At 36.6% G+C, this 16,273-nt stretch overlaps 1 protein-coding gene across 1 annotated transcript in view; it reads left to right on the forward strand.

The window, feature by feature from the left end:
- Positions 1–11,403, forward strand: part of LOC148871451 (Sterile alpha motif (SAM) domain-containing protein) — a 41,301-nt gene extending 29,898 nt beyond the window's left edge. The window contains exon 3 of the mRNA XM_088968053.1: positions 10,056–11,403. Within this exon, the coding sequence (XP_088824179.1) occupies positions 10,068–10,919 (852 nt within the window). The 5' untranslated portion in view covers positions 10,056–10,067 and the 3' untranslated portion in view covers positions 10,920–11,403. The remainder of the gene's footprint in view (positions 1–10,055) is intronic.
- The last annotated feature ends 4,870 nt before the right edge of the window (positions 11,404–16,273 follow it).

Consider the following 16,273-nt stretch of genomic DNA (forward strand, 5'->3'; position numbering starts at 1 on the left):
TTGTGGGAGGAAACCTTGTCTCCTGGAGAAGTAAGAAACAAAGTGTGGTCTCCCGGTCAAGTGCTGAAGCAGAATACAGGTCCATGGCCAATGGAGTGGCTGAAATCCTATGTCTAAGATCTCTACTTGAGGAGTTGGGTATTGAGTATGAGAAACCCCTGATGCTGTACTGTGATAATCAAGCCGCCATTAATATAGCACATAATCCAGTACAGCATGACAGAACCAAACACATTGAAGTTGACCGCCATTTTGTGCGAGAGAGGGTATCATCTCAAGAAGTATGCCTCCCTTACATTACATCCAGTATGCAACTAGCCGACATTCTTACTAAAGCCGTATCAAGAAAGAAGCTAGAGACGGATCTATCCAAGTTGGGAATGATGAACATATACTCCCAACTTGAGGGGGAGTGTAGAGAACATTGATGTGGGCCCCACATCTGTGGTACCACTCTGTCCGTAGGGTAGAATGTATCTAGTCACAGCTGTGGTTATTTTGTTGTTTTGTTATTTCTAGTTTCAGTTTTATATTGGTTGTTATCTAGTCACAGTTATGATGTAAACACCAAGGGCAGATATGTCCTTTCATGTAACTAGCATAACCTATATATATTAACTTAAAGTGGCGGCGGCAGAATGATTGACATTCTGTTCTTCTCCTCAAAATCTGTGTTATATTGCTCTTCCATCACTCTTTCTTCTACATCTTCTTCACTTTCTCTTCTCATCGAACCTGAAATCTCTTAGTGATCAAGACTGAATAACAGTCTTGAAAACCTACATGGGGAAAGGGGACACGCCTGTTATGCATGTCCACAACGAAGGGTTAATCTTGTTGAAGGAGATAATGAAGAAGAACTTGTGGAGCCTATGTATGATGACTATGAAGTTGAAGAGGAAGAAGTTGATGTATCTCCTTCCCAAGGTGAGAGTTTTCTGGTGAGAAGGGTGCTAATATCCCCTAAGAGTGAAGAAGAGGATTGGCATTGTCAAAGCATATTCCGTACATGTGCCACTTCTGGTGCAAAGGTGTGCAATCTTATTTTGGATGGAGGGAGCAGAGGAAATATCATCTCCAATCCAAGGATGCTGTAAAAAAGCTAAAGCTGCCTATGGAATGTGGAGAGTTTTAATGTATTCTGTTATTATAGTCCCTGTTATATTGTGTTATTTTATTCGTTTATTTTTCTCCTTCAGCCCTATAAGGGCTTTCTTGTAATCTATTATCCCCATAAGGGCTTACTTGCAAATATACATAATATAATAAAAGCTCTTTGGGGGTGAGGGTCAAATTCATTCTTTGACACCTCTTAAACCTTGTGTTAAGACTCTCTTCAGTTCAGCTTATTGTCACGGAGAAACATCCACAACCTTACAAGGTTGCTTGCTTCCAAAAAGGTATGGAGTTTCCCATTACTTCACGTTGCCTTGTAAGATTTACTTCTGGTGATAAATATGACGATGAAGCATGGTGTGTTGTGGCTCCTATGGATGTTTGTCATATACTTTTGGGAAGACCTTGGTTATATGATCACAAAATGGTGCATCTTATGGATGCCAATACTTACACCAACCGGAAGGATGGGAAGAAGATAACTTTGCATCCCATGAAGGAGAAGCTACAAGTCCTAAGGACAGCAAGGTTGCAGGTTACCTTTCAGCCCATAAAATTGAGTAATGCAAGAAGTCAGGTGTGATGTATATGCTGGTTGGTAGGAATTTAATGGCTAACCAGTTGGAAGAGTTGATAAAAATCCCCAAATCCAGCCATTACTAGAACAATTTGATGAGCTTGTTAATGGGGAGTTACCAAGTGGTATACCTCCATTATGCAATGTGCATGCCATAGATTTGGTTTCAGGTAAAACCTTGTCAAGTCTTCCTACCTATCATATGCCACCTACTCATAGGACTGAAGTGAAGTGGCAAGTGGAAGACCTGATTGCAAAGGGGTTGATTCGTGAAAGCGAAAGCCCATGTGCAGTCCCAGCATTGCTTACACAAAAGAAAGATGGCTCATGGAGGAGCCGCCTACAAGCTACAACAAAAGCAAGGTCATATGGTTGGGAGATGGAGAATCAATGTGAAGAGCTCTTTGTTCCAGCCAGGAGATGAAGAACTGAATGGCATTTGAAGCGAAAAAACTTCATTCTAGAGAAAGGTAAGAGTCGAAGTCTGACGGTGCTCAAGGTTCAAGAGGAAGGAAGAGCTAACATTTTCCTAATAGGAGAAGCAGTTTCATGGTTGAAAGGTTTCATTGACATGTCTATCTTCTCTGTAAAAAAATAAGGGTGTAGCAGTTCTCTGGAGTTTACAATGAGAAAATATCATGTGGTATTGAAGAATAATTAGAAATGTTGGTATCTGGTAGTGTCTGAGATTTTCAGAAATCATAAGAAGCAGTTAATCCATATTCCTGAAGGAAAATAGATTGGGAAGGTTGGTATTTGATTTCTCTCAAAACTATTGTCTTCTTAAATCCGCTTTTGCTATTGTCTACTTATCCAGATGCTAGTGAAAGTAAAGATTCTATTAGGCATGCCACTATACATACTGTAGGGTGGTCTAGATTGGTATTGTGAGAGTCTTTGCTTGAAAGACAGCAAATGACACTTGGAGATAGGTATGAGGTTGAAGAGGGAGGAAGAGCTGAGGAAATCATGGCAAAAAGAGTCTCTAAGAGCAGGAATGGTTGCAACTGCCTCAAGGATTCGAGAGGGAAGTGTGACAAAATGATCATGTTCAGGTCTCTTCAGAGGCCCCCTATTTATAACTTTCTTAGAGGCCTTTTCTTTCTAGAAAGTTACTTTCTGGACTTGTTTCTATAAGGTTAAGTCAATTCACTCCATCTAGACTAGTGATGTGCTTCCATCTAGACTCATGACACTCTTTCCTGGATTTGGATGCGAACATGCTTTGATGATGTGTGATATGGCCAAACATTGACCTGAGAATATGCGATTTATGTGTCGGGCAAAGTGATCTATTAAGAAAAGTATTATAAATTGTGATGCGATGCGGATGACTCACAATGCACTTCAGATCACGAGCTATGATCACTTGAGGTCGCTACTCTTCACTATTATCTTCATCGTATCTCATGCAATGTGTGATCGTTGATTGCATATCCTACACATCCCGGTGCTCATTTCTTTCTACTAACTAGTGGGAGCATTACCGTTGATCTTTACTACCATTTTCTGCAGTCTGCACCAAAGTCTCACCCTATTGAATCAAAATAACAATCCCATCCATTAAACCATTCAAAAGTTGCTACATTCTTTTGAACCTTCAGAAGGAAACTGGTGATAGGATAGTTATGACGATTGAGCGGGCTAGCTTTCACCCCAGTCATCTAAATGTGATCCTTCAAATATTGAACCAAAAATTCCCATGTATGTACCATCTGAATGGCCTAAGAGAAGTTTTTTCTTGATTTTCCATTAACACGTGTTATACTACTATTCTTTTTTTTTTTTTGCCTTGAAATTAGTATGATAAAACGCTACAAGTTAGCAATATTTCCCTACATAATAATATCCAGCTTTACACTGTTCACTTTCTACAAAAATTTTTCGTTTGAGTAGGACCATTATGTGCTATTTCTTTTTCTTTCTCTTGAAGACCTCTTAGGCTTGTCAATTCATTACTTCTGATCAATTGATTATGAAGTTTGAACTTCAATTTTTATTCTAAAATGTATTGATAGAAGTGGAATGCTTCATTCTAATATTTGTTAAATATTAAACAGGTTTTTACCCAATGGTGAAAGCTAAAAGAAGACATTCGATTGCAATATCCAAAAATGAAGACAACACTAGGGCAGAAAGTGACTTTTTTTATGAAGATGGTTGGGTGATTGTTAAGAAACAAAGAATTACCATTTTGGTTCCTCCTCTACTAGCACCAATTAGATCTGCATCTGAGAATCAGAGAAAGAAACAAGTCAACTCTAAGGGGACAGTTAAAAGCAGACCAGTGGTCCCAACTGAGACCCATACTCAAAATTGTCCAATGGATGAAAAGAAGTCTTTGTCCTTGGTACAAAAAGTGAATGTCCAGATGAATAGAGGAACTCTTTCCACAAAGTTAAATCCTATAAAAGAGAATTTACCAAAGCGCACCATTAGAACAGTTTTAGAATGTCCATATCAGTGTGTTAGAGAAACCATGCAGCAACCACCATCTTCAGATCTTATTTGTGACAAGAAAATGCAAAGTGCACGTAGATCGTCAAAAACAGTTGGGTTGTCAAGAGCCCCAAAATCTGTTGTGGATCCATGCCTTCCTCTGCAGATTTGTCCAACTAGGTCCACATTTTCTCATGGATCAGTCAGTTGCCTTTATGGAGGTGTGTTGCAGAATAATAGGATGCGGGCCTTGGGCCTTGAAAGAAAACTAGCAATAGCTGGTGGGTTGAGCAGATGGCTTGTATCACTGGGATTGGGGCAATTCATACAAATATTCCAAAGTAGGAATATTGATAAATTTCAGTTAGTAAATCTAACCATGAACAAGCTCAAGGATATGGGTGCAAATGCAGTAGGACCAAGGAGAAAGTTGTTACATGCCATAGACTGTCTCTACCAGCCACATCCTTTGAAGACCTTCTAGATTCCATGATGATTCAAGAGATATTGGAACCACCTAGAATAAATGGATGGAAATTATGAGCATCTTTTGTCCAAGAAATGGCTTTCCAATAGAATTATATTTATCTTTTGCATAGACAAGAAGAGAACGGCCACATTGAGTAAAAAAATTTCAAATGTTAGGGCCATATTCGGTCTACTCCTCCCAAGACCCCAAATAGCTGGGACCAACATTCGATAATGACCCTTTTTTCGTATAGGTAGGAAATAGGATGTCTTGAAGATTACAACATTTTGGTCCCCCAGTAATATGCCTCACTTCCAACTACCAATCCTTTGTTTGCATTGGAAGGAGTATCATTCTAAAAGCAATGTGGAACAACACAAATAGTTACTCTATTCAGTGTCTCCCCTAAATTTCACTAGCTTATTTTGTAATTGCTAGTATAACAAAAATTATTGTTCTCAAATACTGATATCATGATAATCAGTATATCACCTCTTGCAGTCTGATGTTTGGACATTTTTCTTATTGCAAAATCATTGACAATCTGTTTTCTAATAAGTCAAATTCAATCTGTTCTATTATGATGGAATTTGGATTATTTCCATTCTAGGCTCTCATCCATGGCTCAAACGATATATATGGGTATTTGCTTCAGCTGCTTATATAGTGGAGGAAGGGACATGGAATTTATCCCATATTTGCTTCCTATGAGCATTATTAATTTCTCATACATAATCCCTCTAATGGTTCTTCTAGAGTAAATTCCTAAGGGCGACATTAATGTGATGGAAAATTTGTCAACTTCATTCCCTCATAGGATCAAGGGTTAAAATATCAATACATGGTTTATCAAATCAGTACTGGTGTACCCAGATGCACTTGGATACACCAATACACGTTTTTGAAACATTTAAAAGGTGTCAGTACTCTTCCCCAACCTGTTGATCATTACAAAATAAAAATTAAAAAAATAAGAATGAGTATCGACTATATGATATACACAAATATTGGGTACCGAGCATATTGATATTTTAATCCTTGCATAGGATTATAGCACTATATTAAGCTAGTACTTTGACCATAAATTAGTTTTTCTATCGGCCTAATTATTGGGTGTTAACCGATAACAACTCATGGGACTAAAATCCTGGCAAGAGCTATTTAGCAAAATCTAAAAGGTCGGTTGGGACCAGGGGCCAAAAGAGGGCGATCCATTTTGTTCCGTCTACAGTGGAGAGTTTGCTTCCATGAATCCCATGAGCGTGGAACTGAGTTTTGGGTTGGCTTTCGCCCTCGGAGAGACATAACCCTTAGGGCGAGACCCTTCTTCACTAGTCTTTCTTCTGCTATTAATTCTCTCCAACTATTACCTCTGTGTCAACCTTAATGACTTCCCAAGGGGGTATTTATAGCTGCCCCAACCTTCCCTTCCCTTTGTCCCCTTGTACATGGTGGAGGGGAGAGTCAGCTTTAGTGTCTTCATTATACCTATCCCTTCCCCGAGGTCTTTTCAAATACATGGTCTTTCCCAAATTATCCCTCTTAATCTTGCATGCCATCTTGGTTTAACCAATAATAGGTCTCACCATGGTGCGGTTTCACTGGGTCATAAATGTGCATCACCAACTTCACACCAGATGGTCTCCCCAACCTGGTAGACCTTGTCTGTTTCATCACACATTCGGGGTTTCTTGTACAAGTGAGCCTACGAGGGTGCAACAGTTCATCTTTTGGCCTTTTTACCCAATTTGCGTGCCAAGTGAGCATGCTAACTTGAGTCTTGTCCATCGTCCCATCCTCTAACACGTGTTGCACCATATTCCTTTGGATGACTGGCCTCGATTCGGTCTACTGCCCTATCATCTTGATATGGACATCATGATATGTTCAAAATCTAGATTCTAGACCATTAGCTTGATGTTGTGTTAATTTCCTAATGAATGCAAATAATGGAAGTAGATTGATCCTCAATAGAGAGATTTCCTAAGAATTCAAAGGCACATTACGAATATTTGTTATATGTTAAATCAAAATTTCAACCAATCATGTTAAAGAAGTCACATGGTTTATTTACTTTTCTTTGGTTCATATTTCACAAGGTGTATTTACCATTAAAGACTTCAACAATGTTAAAAGATTCAACTCTTACACATTGCTTCATCATTGGTTTAAGTTTTTCAGTTCATGGTTTAATTCATGCACCATAGATTTTGCCATTTTTTGTAATAAATGCAAATATTATTTGGAGCCAAATGTTAATCTAATTAAGCAAAGGTCAGCTTAATTCTAGGGATTGGACATTTGGTGACCACTTTCCAATAAAAGTAGATAAATAACCTCACATCTTCTAGGTTTGCCACTTGAGAGTATTTCTCATGTCATCTTTTTTTTAAAAGGCTATCATACAGAAAATCATTAATCAAAACCTCCACTTCATTGTCATTCTTACTTCTCTAATCGATTTAAGGATTCCATAGGTGTTCATCTTCTTGTAAATCAAGACCTTGCCAAACAAACACACTACACTATTGTTTTGCCATATTTGCTTTCTTTTGTCCTACAAGCATGCATCTGTCTAAAATCTCCTATTGCAAGGTTCAAAGTATCTGTACGTATCAGCTCGTATCAGCCGATATGTATCATGCCAGGAGCTTCCCGATACACCGCTACAAGGATTGTATCAGACCAGGCCATGGTTCAGAGGGTAGCCGGGACTTAAACCGACCCCTCTAAACCGATTTTGAAAAATAAATAAATAAAACATAAAAAAACACCAACACAAGCCGATACGCCGGTATTTAGAACCTTGAAAAACTATTGATGGTTTGTATATCAATGTCTCACTGCACCTTTTACTCATAGGAGCTTTTCTACAAAAATAAAAAGAAAATCAACATAGAAAAGGTGATTCAAGATCCTCATACTTGGGTTTGTTGTGAGCTTATTTATTAGCAACAATCAAACTCTTAATAAGGATTTGGATGAACTCTACTAATTATACATCTAAAACTCAGCCAACAATAGAAATCCCAAAAAGTGGGGATTACACCTTTTTTACCATGACCTCTTTTCTCAATTTTGAAGAATAAAATTATCATATTTCTTTATTCACATAAGTTTCTTTCCAAAGATCAAACACTTCAATGCTGAAAATCTTTCAATTTTAAGGGGACAAGGATCATCCTAGCCAAACAACCTGATCATACTTTAGCTTACTAAAAACATTCCTGGTTACCTTATACATAGACCCCACAACATGGTTTTGAAAACCAGATCAGACTAGATGGTTGGACAAGTTGACCTGAGAATCAGTCATGGTTCCAGGTCCGGCCCGTAGCATACTTTAGACCAAACGGTCAGACCATTTGACCCAGAAACCAATGGTCAAAGTTGTTGAATTTCCGGTTTGGTTTTCAAAACCATCCTCCACAATGAAGTTTCCTTTTTGATTAGGACCCCATAAAAGTTTGTCAAGCTTGTCATGATCCAAAGTTTTTATGAAAATTTTATTTTGAGGATACCCATCTGCAATGGCTGAAGAGATTACCAATGAGGGTCAAATTCCACTTTCTATTTTGGAGGTCAATAAGGTGCCTTTCTGATTAGTGTTCATTTGCATTTGGTTTTGGACCAATAACTTTGAAGCTTGGAATAATGAGGCTTTATATTAGCTCATATGTTTAAACTAAAACCTAGATCCAATTATTGCCCAATAACCATGACACTTGAGCACTTTCTTTACCTATGGAATACTTTTGCACGTCCAATAGGACAATTCTTATTACTAGGAAACATCCAATGGGCCAATTCTTATTACTAGGAAGTTGGGATGAGATAAAGCTTCCTCTAGGGACATATCTCATTGACTATTTGCTAAGAAAATATATTTTGTTCCCACAAAAAACCATTAGTAGCTATTGGAGAGTGGCTTAGCTACAAAGAGATATATAAAATAAGGAAATATAGAAAACAAGTAAAAGAACAAATAAGAAAAAACCTTTGTCTAGAGTCTCAAATCTATGTCTAGTTTTCATTTGTTGCAACAAAGCACGAAAATGGGGAGAGAAAGCAAGAGTTGAGACATAGATATTCGGTTTGGAATTTTGAAATATCTGTTTGTAGCTTTCATTCAATGCAACAAAGTATGGAGATGGAGAGAAAAGTGAGAGTTGGGACTTAGAGATTGGGTTTGCAGATTTCAAAATTTGAAGAATAATGGAGAGTAAAATCAAAATTGGTTAATTTAAAATTTTTCAAATGCTTTAATTTGAAATTTTAAAGAAGAATGATAGGTAAAATAGTATTTTTCTACCTTTCCATTAATGGAGCTAATGGTAGGAGGATTTTGTCAATTGTTAGAAAGTTGGGGGTACTTTAAGTCAATTTCTAAATAGTAGGGGTCAACCCATGTCCTTAAAAATCATTTTTTTCCTTCTCATTATTGCACATGGTAGACCAAGGTTGTGTAAACCCACATATCCAAACCAACCATAATTTAAGAAAACAAACCACCACTTTGAGATAAAATTGGGTTGGGCCAACCTATATACCTGAAATTTACCAGCATAGACATCGATGAAAAAAAAAAACATATGATTCACCAAAAAATCAAAATATAATATATATTTCAACTAAAAAACATAGAAAATGAAAAATGTATACATTTCAAAGAACGAAAAGACGTAAAGATGATAAAAAATATAAATATATATACAACTAAAAAATAAAAAAAAATGTATTTCATTATAAAACAACATAACTTGCAGAAAACATACATAATGATAAAATATTAAATAAAGGTATACATTTTAGCTCCAAACATAAATTATAAAAAAATGTAGGAAGTGAAAAAAAAAAATTAAAGGAAAAGTATATATTAAGGCTAAAAAAGAAAAAAAAAAATCAGATGTCAAGTTTTACGGCGGTTATCAGGAGATGTAAGTAGGATTAGTAGCATTTAAACTACGAAAACTTGAAGCAAGATACAAAAGGACTAAGCAAATATAGAGATTTGGTAGAAACCACTGCTTATATCTTCTACCTCAGGCCAACCCTGAGGATTTCCACTAACTAGTTGGACATTCCCATGTATACACCATCTAAATGGCCTAAGAGAGATGATTTTTTTCCTGATTTCCCATTAACACATGTATTATACTATTATTCTTTTATTTTTTTTGCATTGAAATTAGTATGATAAGACCCTACAGGTTAGCAAATTTTCCCTACATAATAATATTTATTTTTACACTATTCACTTTCTACAAAAAAAAAATTGTTTGAGTAGGACCATTATGTGCTATTTCTTTTTTTTTTTTCTCTTGAAGACCTCATAGGCTTATCAATTCATTAATTTTGATCAATTGATTATGAAGTTTGGACTTCAAATTTTATTTTAAAGTGTATTAATAGAAGTGGAGTGTTTCATTCTAATATTTGTTAAATATTAAACAGGTTTTTTTTCTAATGGTGAAAGCTAAAAGAAGAGAGCTGATTGCAATATCCAAAAATGAGGACAACACTGGGGCAGAAAGTGACTTTTTTTATGAAGATAGTTGGGTGATTGTTAAGAAACAGAGAATTAACATTCTGGTTCCACCTCTACCAACACCCATCAGATTTGCATATGAGAATCAGAGAAAGAAACAAGCCAACTCCAAGGGGACAGTTAAAAGCAGACTAGTGGTCCCAACTGAGACCCATACTCAGAAGTGTCCAATGGATGAAAAGAAGTCTTTGTCCTTACTACCAAAAGTGAATGTTCAGATGAACAGAGGAACTCTTGCCACAAAGTTAAATCCTATAAAAGAGAAGTTACCAGAGCCCACCGTTAGCACAGTTTCAGAATGTCCAAATCAGTGTGCTGGAGAAACCATGCAGCAGCCACCATCTTTAGATCTTATTTGTGACAAGCAATTGCAAAGTGCACATAGATCGTCAAAAATAGTTGGGTTGTTAAGAGCCCCAAAACCTACTGTGGATCCATGCATTCCTCTACAGATTTGTCCAAGTAGGGCCACATTTTCTCATGGATCAGTCAATTGCCTTGATGGGGGTGTGTTGCAAAATCATAGGATGCGGGCCTTGAGACTTGAAAGAAAACTAGCAGTAGCTGGTGGGTTGAGCAGGTGGCTTGTATCATTGGGATTGGGGCAATTCATACAAATATTCCAAAGTAGGAATATTGATAAATTTCAGCTAGTAAATCTAACCATGAACAAGCTCAAGGATATGGGTGCAAATGCAGTAGGACCAAGGAGAAAGTTGTTACATGCCATAAACTGTCTCTACCAGCCACATCCTTTGAAGACCTTCTAGATTTGATGGTGATTCAAGAGATATTGGAACCATCTGGAATAAATGGATGGAAATTATGAGCATCTTTTGTCCAAGAAATGTCTTTCCAATAGAATTATATTTTATCTTTTGCATAGACAGGAAGAGAGCGGCCACTTTGAGAAAAAAAAATTCAAATGTTAGGACCATATTCGGTCCACTCCCAAGACCCCAGATAGTTGGGACCAACATTCGATAATGACCCTTTTTTCGCACAGACATGAAATAGGATGTCTTGAAGATTACAACATTTTGGTCCCCCAGTAATATGCCTCCCTTCCAACTACCAATCCTTTGTTTGCATTGGAAGGAGTATCATTCTGAAGGCAATGTGGAACAACACAAATAGTTACTTTGTTCAGTGTCTCCCATAAATTTCACTAGCTTATTTTGTAGTTGCTAGTATAACAAAAATTATGGTTCTCAAATACTAATATCATGATAATCAGGAAATCATCTCTTGCAATTTGATGTCTGGACATTTTTCTTATTGCAAATTCATTGACAATCTGTTTTTCTATTAGTTCAAATTCTAGCTCGGATTTAGATAGTTGTACAGCATTAATTCGGGTTATTTCAATTCCAGTCTCTCATCCATGGCTTAAACGATATAGATGGATATTTGCTTCAGTTGCTTATACAATGGGGGAAGGGACATGGAATTTATCTCATATATGCTTCATATGAGCATTCCCAATTTCTCATGCATAATCCCTCTAATGGTTCTTCTAGAGAAAATCCCTAAGTAGGACATTAATGTGATGGGAAAATTGTCAACTTCATTCCCTCTTAGGATCAAGGATTAAAATATCAATACATGGCTTATCAAATTCGTACCAATGTAACTAGATGCAATTGGATACACCAATACACGTTTTTGAAACATTTAAAAGGTGTTAGTCCTCTTTAGACCTGTTCATGGGTCGGGTCGGGCTTTCACTTGTCATTAAGGGAAATATGCTAGGCCCGAGCCCGAGCCCAGCCCGACCAACAGGCCTATAACTTGGGCCCGAGCCCAGCCCTAATAAAAAGCCCGAAGCCCAACCTAATAAAAAAAAATTCCCTATTTAAATTAGAATTAAAAATTCAAATAGTTTTTTTTCCTATTTAAATGAACAACGGGCCTACAAGATGGTTTTTTTCCCCTTTCTTTTTTATTTTAAAACACAGTTTTACATTCTTAAATCAAAAAATTTATTCAAATGGACATAATCACATTATTCACTTTAAGTCTAGTATTAGGTCGGGCCGGGCCGGGCTATTTTGATAAAACCCGAGCCCGGCTCGAATTTATTGCGGGTTGGGCTTTTTGGCCAGAATTTATGCCCACGGGCCTATAACCACGAACAGGTCTAGTCCTCTTCCCCAACTTGTCGATCATTACAAAATAAAAATTAAAACAATAAGAATGGGTATCGACTATATGGCACACACAAATACTGGGTACCAAGAATATTGATATTTTAATCCTTGCATAGGATTGTACCATTATATTAGGCTATTACTTTGACCATAAATTAGTTTCTCTATCAGCCTAATTATTGGGTGATAGATGATAACCACTCATGGGATTGACTAATGGATCATGTTCCAAATCCCATCTCAAGTATGTGGGAATCAAATCTTGGTAGGAGCTACGTGGAAAAATCTAAGAGGTTGGTTGGGACCAGGGGCCAAAAGAGGGTGATGTAGTCTGGTTTGTCTATAGTGGAGACTTTGCTTCCATGAATCCCCTAAGCGTGGAACTGAGTTTTGGGTTGGCTTTTGCCCTCGGAGAGACCTGACCCTTAGGACAAGACCATTCTTCACTAGTCTTTCTTTTACTTTTAATTCTCTCCAACTATTACCTCTGTGACATCCATAATGACTTCCCAATGGGGGCATTTATAGCGCCCCAACCTTTCCTTCACTTTGTCCCCCTTACACTGGAGGGGAGAGTCAACTTTAGTATCTTCATCATAGCTATCCTTTCCCCAAGGTCTTTTCAAATACATAGTCTTTCCCAAATTTTCACCCTTAATCTTGCACGCCATCTAATGAGTCTTCCCATCTTGCCATACCTTGTTCGGTTCAATACACATTCAGAGTTTCTTGTACAAGTGAGCCTACAAGCAGGCATCAGTTCATCTTTTGGCCTTTTTGCCCAATTTGTGTGTTGAGTGATGTTAGTATCCATCATTAATGCGTTGTCAATAAACTAACTCAAGTCTTGTCCACCATCCCACCCTCTGACACATGTTGCACCGTATTCCTTTGGATGACTGGCCTCGATTTGGTCACAACAAAGTACGATCCTATCATCTGGATATGGACATCATGATATGTTCAGAATCTGGATTCTAGACCCACCACATTAGCTTGATGTTGTGTTAACTTCCTAATGAATGCAAGTAATGGAAGTAGCGTGATCCTCAATAAAGAGATTTCCTAAGAATTCAAAGGCTTATTTCGAATATTTGTTGTATGTTAAATCAAAATTTCAACCAATCATGTTAAAAAAGTCATAGTCTATTTACTTTTCATTGGTTCATGTTTCACAAGGTGTATTTACCATTAAAGACTTCAACAATGTTAAAGATTCAATTCTTACATATCGCTTCATCATTGGTTTAAGTTTTTTAGTTCTTAGTTTAGTTCACGCACCACATATTTTGCCATTTTTCTTATAAATGAAAACATTATTTGGAGCCAAATGTTGATCTAATTAAGCAAAGGTCAACTTAATTCTAGGGATTGGACATTTGGTGACCACTTTCCTATAAAAGTGGATAAATAACCTCACATCTTCGAGGTTTGCCACTTGAGAGTATTTCTCATGTCATCTTTTCTTTGAAAGACTATCATACAGACAATCATTAATCAAAAACTCCACTTCATTGTCATTCTTGCTTCTCTAATTGATTTAACGATTCCATAGGTATTCATCTTCTTGTAAACCAAGACCTTGCCAAACAAACACACTACACTATTGTTTTGCCATATTTGCTTTCTTTTGTCCTACAAGCATGCATCTGTCTAAAATCTCCTATTGCAAGGTTCAAAGTATCGCTACGTATCAGCCCGTATCAGCCGATATGTATCATGCCAGGAGCTTCCCGATACACCCCTACACTGGTTGTATAGGGTTAGACAATGGTTCAGAGGGTAGCCGGGACTTAAATCGACCCCTTTGAACCGATTTTGAAAAAAAATATACAACATAAAAAAAACACTAGCACAAGCTGATACGTTGGTATTTAGAACTTTGAAAAACTATTGATGGTTTGTATATCAATGTCTCGCTCATGGGAGCACCTTTCACTCATAGGAGCTTTTTCCTACAAAAATCAACCATGTTTTCTTACCTAGAAAAGAAAAAAGAAAATCAACATAGAAAAGGTGATTCAAGATCCTCGTACTTGGGTTTGTTGTGAGCTCATTTATTAGCAACAATCAAACTCTTAATAAGGATTTGGATGAACTCAACCAATTATATATCTAAAATTTAGCCAACAATAGAAATCCCAAAAAGTGGGGATTGCACCTTATTTACCATGACCTCTTTTTTTCAATTTTGAAGAATAAAATTATCATATTTCTTTGTTCACATAAGTTTCTTTCAAATGACTAGACACTTCAATGCTAAAAATATTTCAATTTTAAGGGGGACAAGGATCATCCTAGCCGAACAACCTGATCATATTTTAACTTGTTAAAAGCATCCTTGGTTACCTTATACATAGACTCTACAATAGGGTTTTGAAAACCAAACCAGACCGGATGATTGGACTGGTTGACCTAAGAACTAGTCATGGTTCCAGGTCCCATAGCAAACTTTAGACCAAATGGTCAGACCATTTGACATAGAAACTAGTGGTCAAAGTGGTTTAATTTCCGATTTGGTTTTCAAAACCATGCTCCATAATGAAGTTTTCTTTATGATTAGGACCCCATAAAAGTTTGTCAAGCTAGTCCTAATCCAAAGTTTTTAGGGGGAATGATGATTCAGCACAAGGTCAGAATTTTTAGGCCCAAAGTATAGTTTGGGCCAGTGCCATCTCAAGATTGATACCAATTCACGGGCGGGCATTGGTGTGTAGAGTGGGGGTTTTTGACATTTTGAATGTTTATAGCTCTACAGTGGAACTCAGAAATCTGCATTGGGCCTGTCCGTACTTCTCCGAAAGTTTTTATGGAAATTTTATTCTGAGGATACCCATCTGCAATGGCAGAAGACATTACCAATGAGGTTCAGATTCCACTTTCTATTTTGGAGGTCAATAAGGTGTCTTTCTGATTAGAGTTCATTATGGACCAATAACTTTGAAGCTTGGAATAATGAGGTTTTAATATTAGCTCATATGTTTAAACTAAAACCTACATCTAATTATTGCCCAATAGCTTCTTATTACTAGGAAGTTGGGATGAGATAAAGCTTCCTCTAGGGACATATCTCACTGACTATTTGCTAAGAAAATATATTTTGTTCCCACAAAAAACCATTAATAGCTATTGGAGAGTGGCTTAGCTACAAAGAGATATATAAAATAAGGAAATATAGAAAACAAGTAAAAGAACAAATAAGAAGAAACCTTTGTCTAGAGTTTCAAATCTATGTCTAGCTTTCATTTGTTGCAACAAAGCACGAAAATGGAGTGAGACAACAAGAGTTGAAACATAGAGATTCAGTTTGGAAATTTGAAATATATGTATGTAACTGTCATTCAATGCAACAAAGTATGGAGATGGAGAGAAAAGTGAGAGTTAGGACTTAGAGATTGGGTTTGCATATTTGAAAATTCGAAGAATAATTGAGAGTAAAACCGAAATTAGTTAATTTAAAATAGTCTTTTTCTACCTTTTCATTAATGGAGCTAACGGTAGAAAGATTTAGTCAATTGTCAGAAAGTTGGGAGTACTTTAAGTCAATTTCTAAATAGTAGGGGTCAACCCATGTCCTTACAAATCATTTTTTTTCCTTATCATTATTGTACATGGTAGACCCGAGTTGTGTAAACCCACATATCCAAACCAATCATAATTTAGGAAAACAAACCACCACTTTGAGATAAAATTGGGTTGGGCCAACCTATATACCTGAAGTTGACCAACATAGACATCGATGAAAACTAGAAAAACATATGGTGCACCAAAAATCAGAAAATAATATATTTCAACTAAAAAACAAAAACAAAATGTATACATTTCAAAGAACGAAAAGACCTCAAAACGATATAAATTCTAAAAATATATATCCAACTAAAAAAAACAGAAAATAAAACATATTTCATATAAAACAACATAAATTGCAAAAAAAAATATACACAATGATAAAAAATTAAATAGAGGTATACATT

The sequence above is a fragment of the Nelumbo lutea genome, chromosome 2 (assembly GCF_056320005.1).
Source record: "Nelumbo lutea isolate HS-2025 chromosome 2, American lotus-T2T, whole genome shotgun sequence".
NCBI lineage: Eukaryota > Viridiplantae > Streptophyta > Magnoliopsida > Proteales > Nelumbonaceae > Nelumbo > Nelumbo lutea.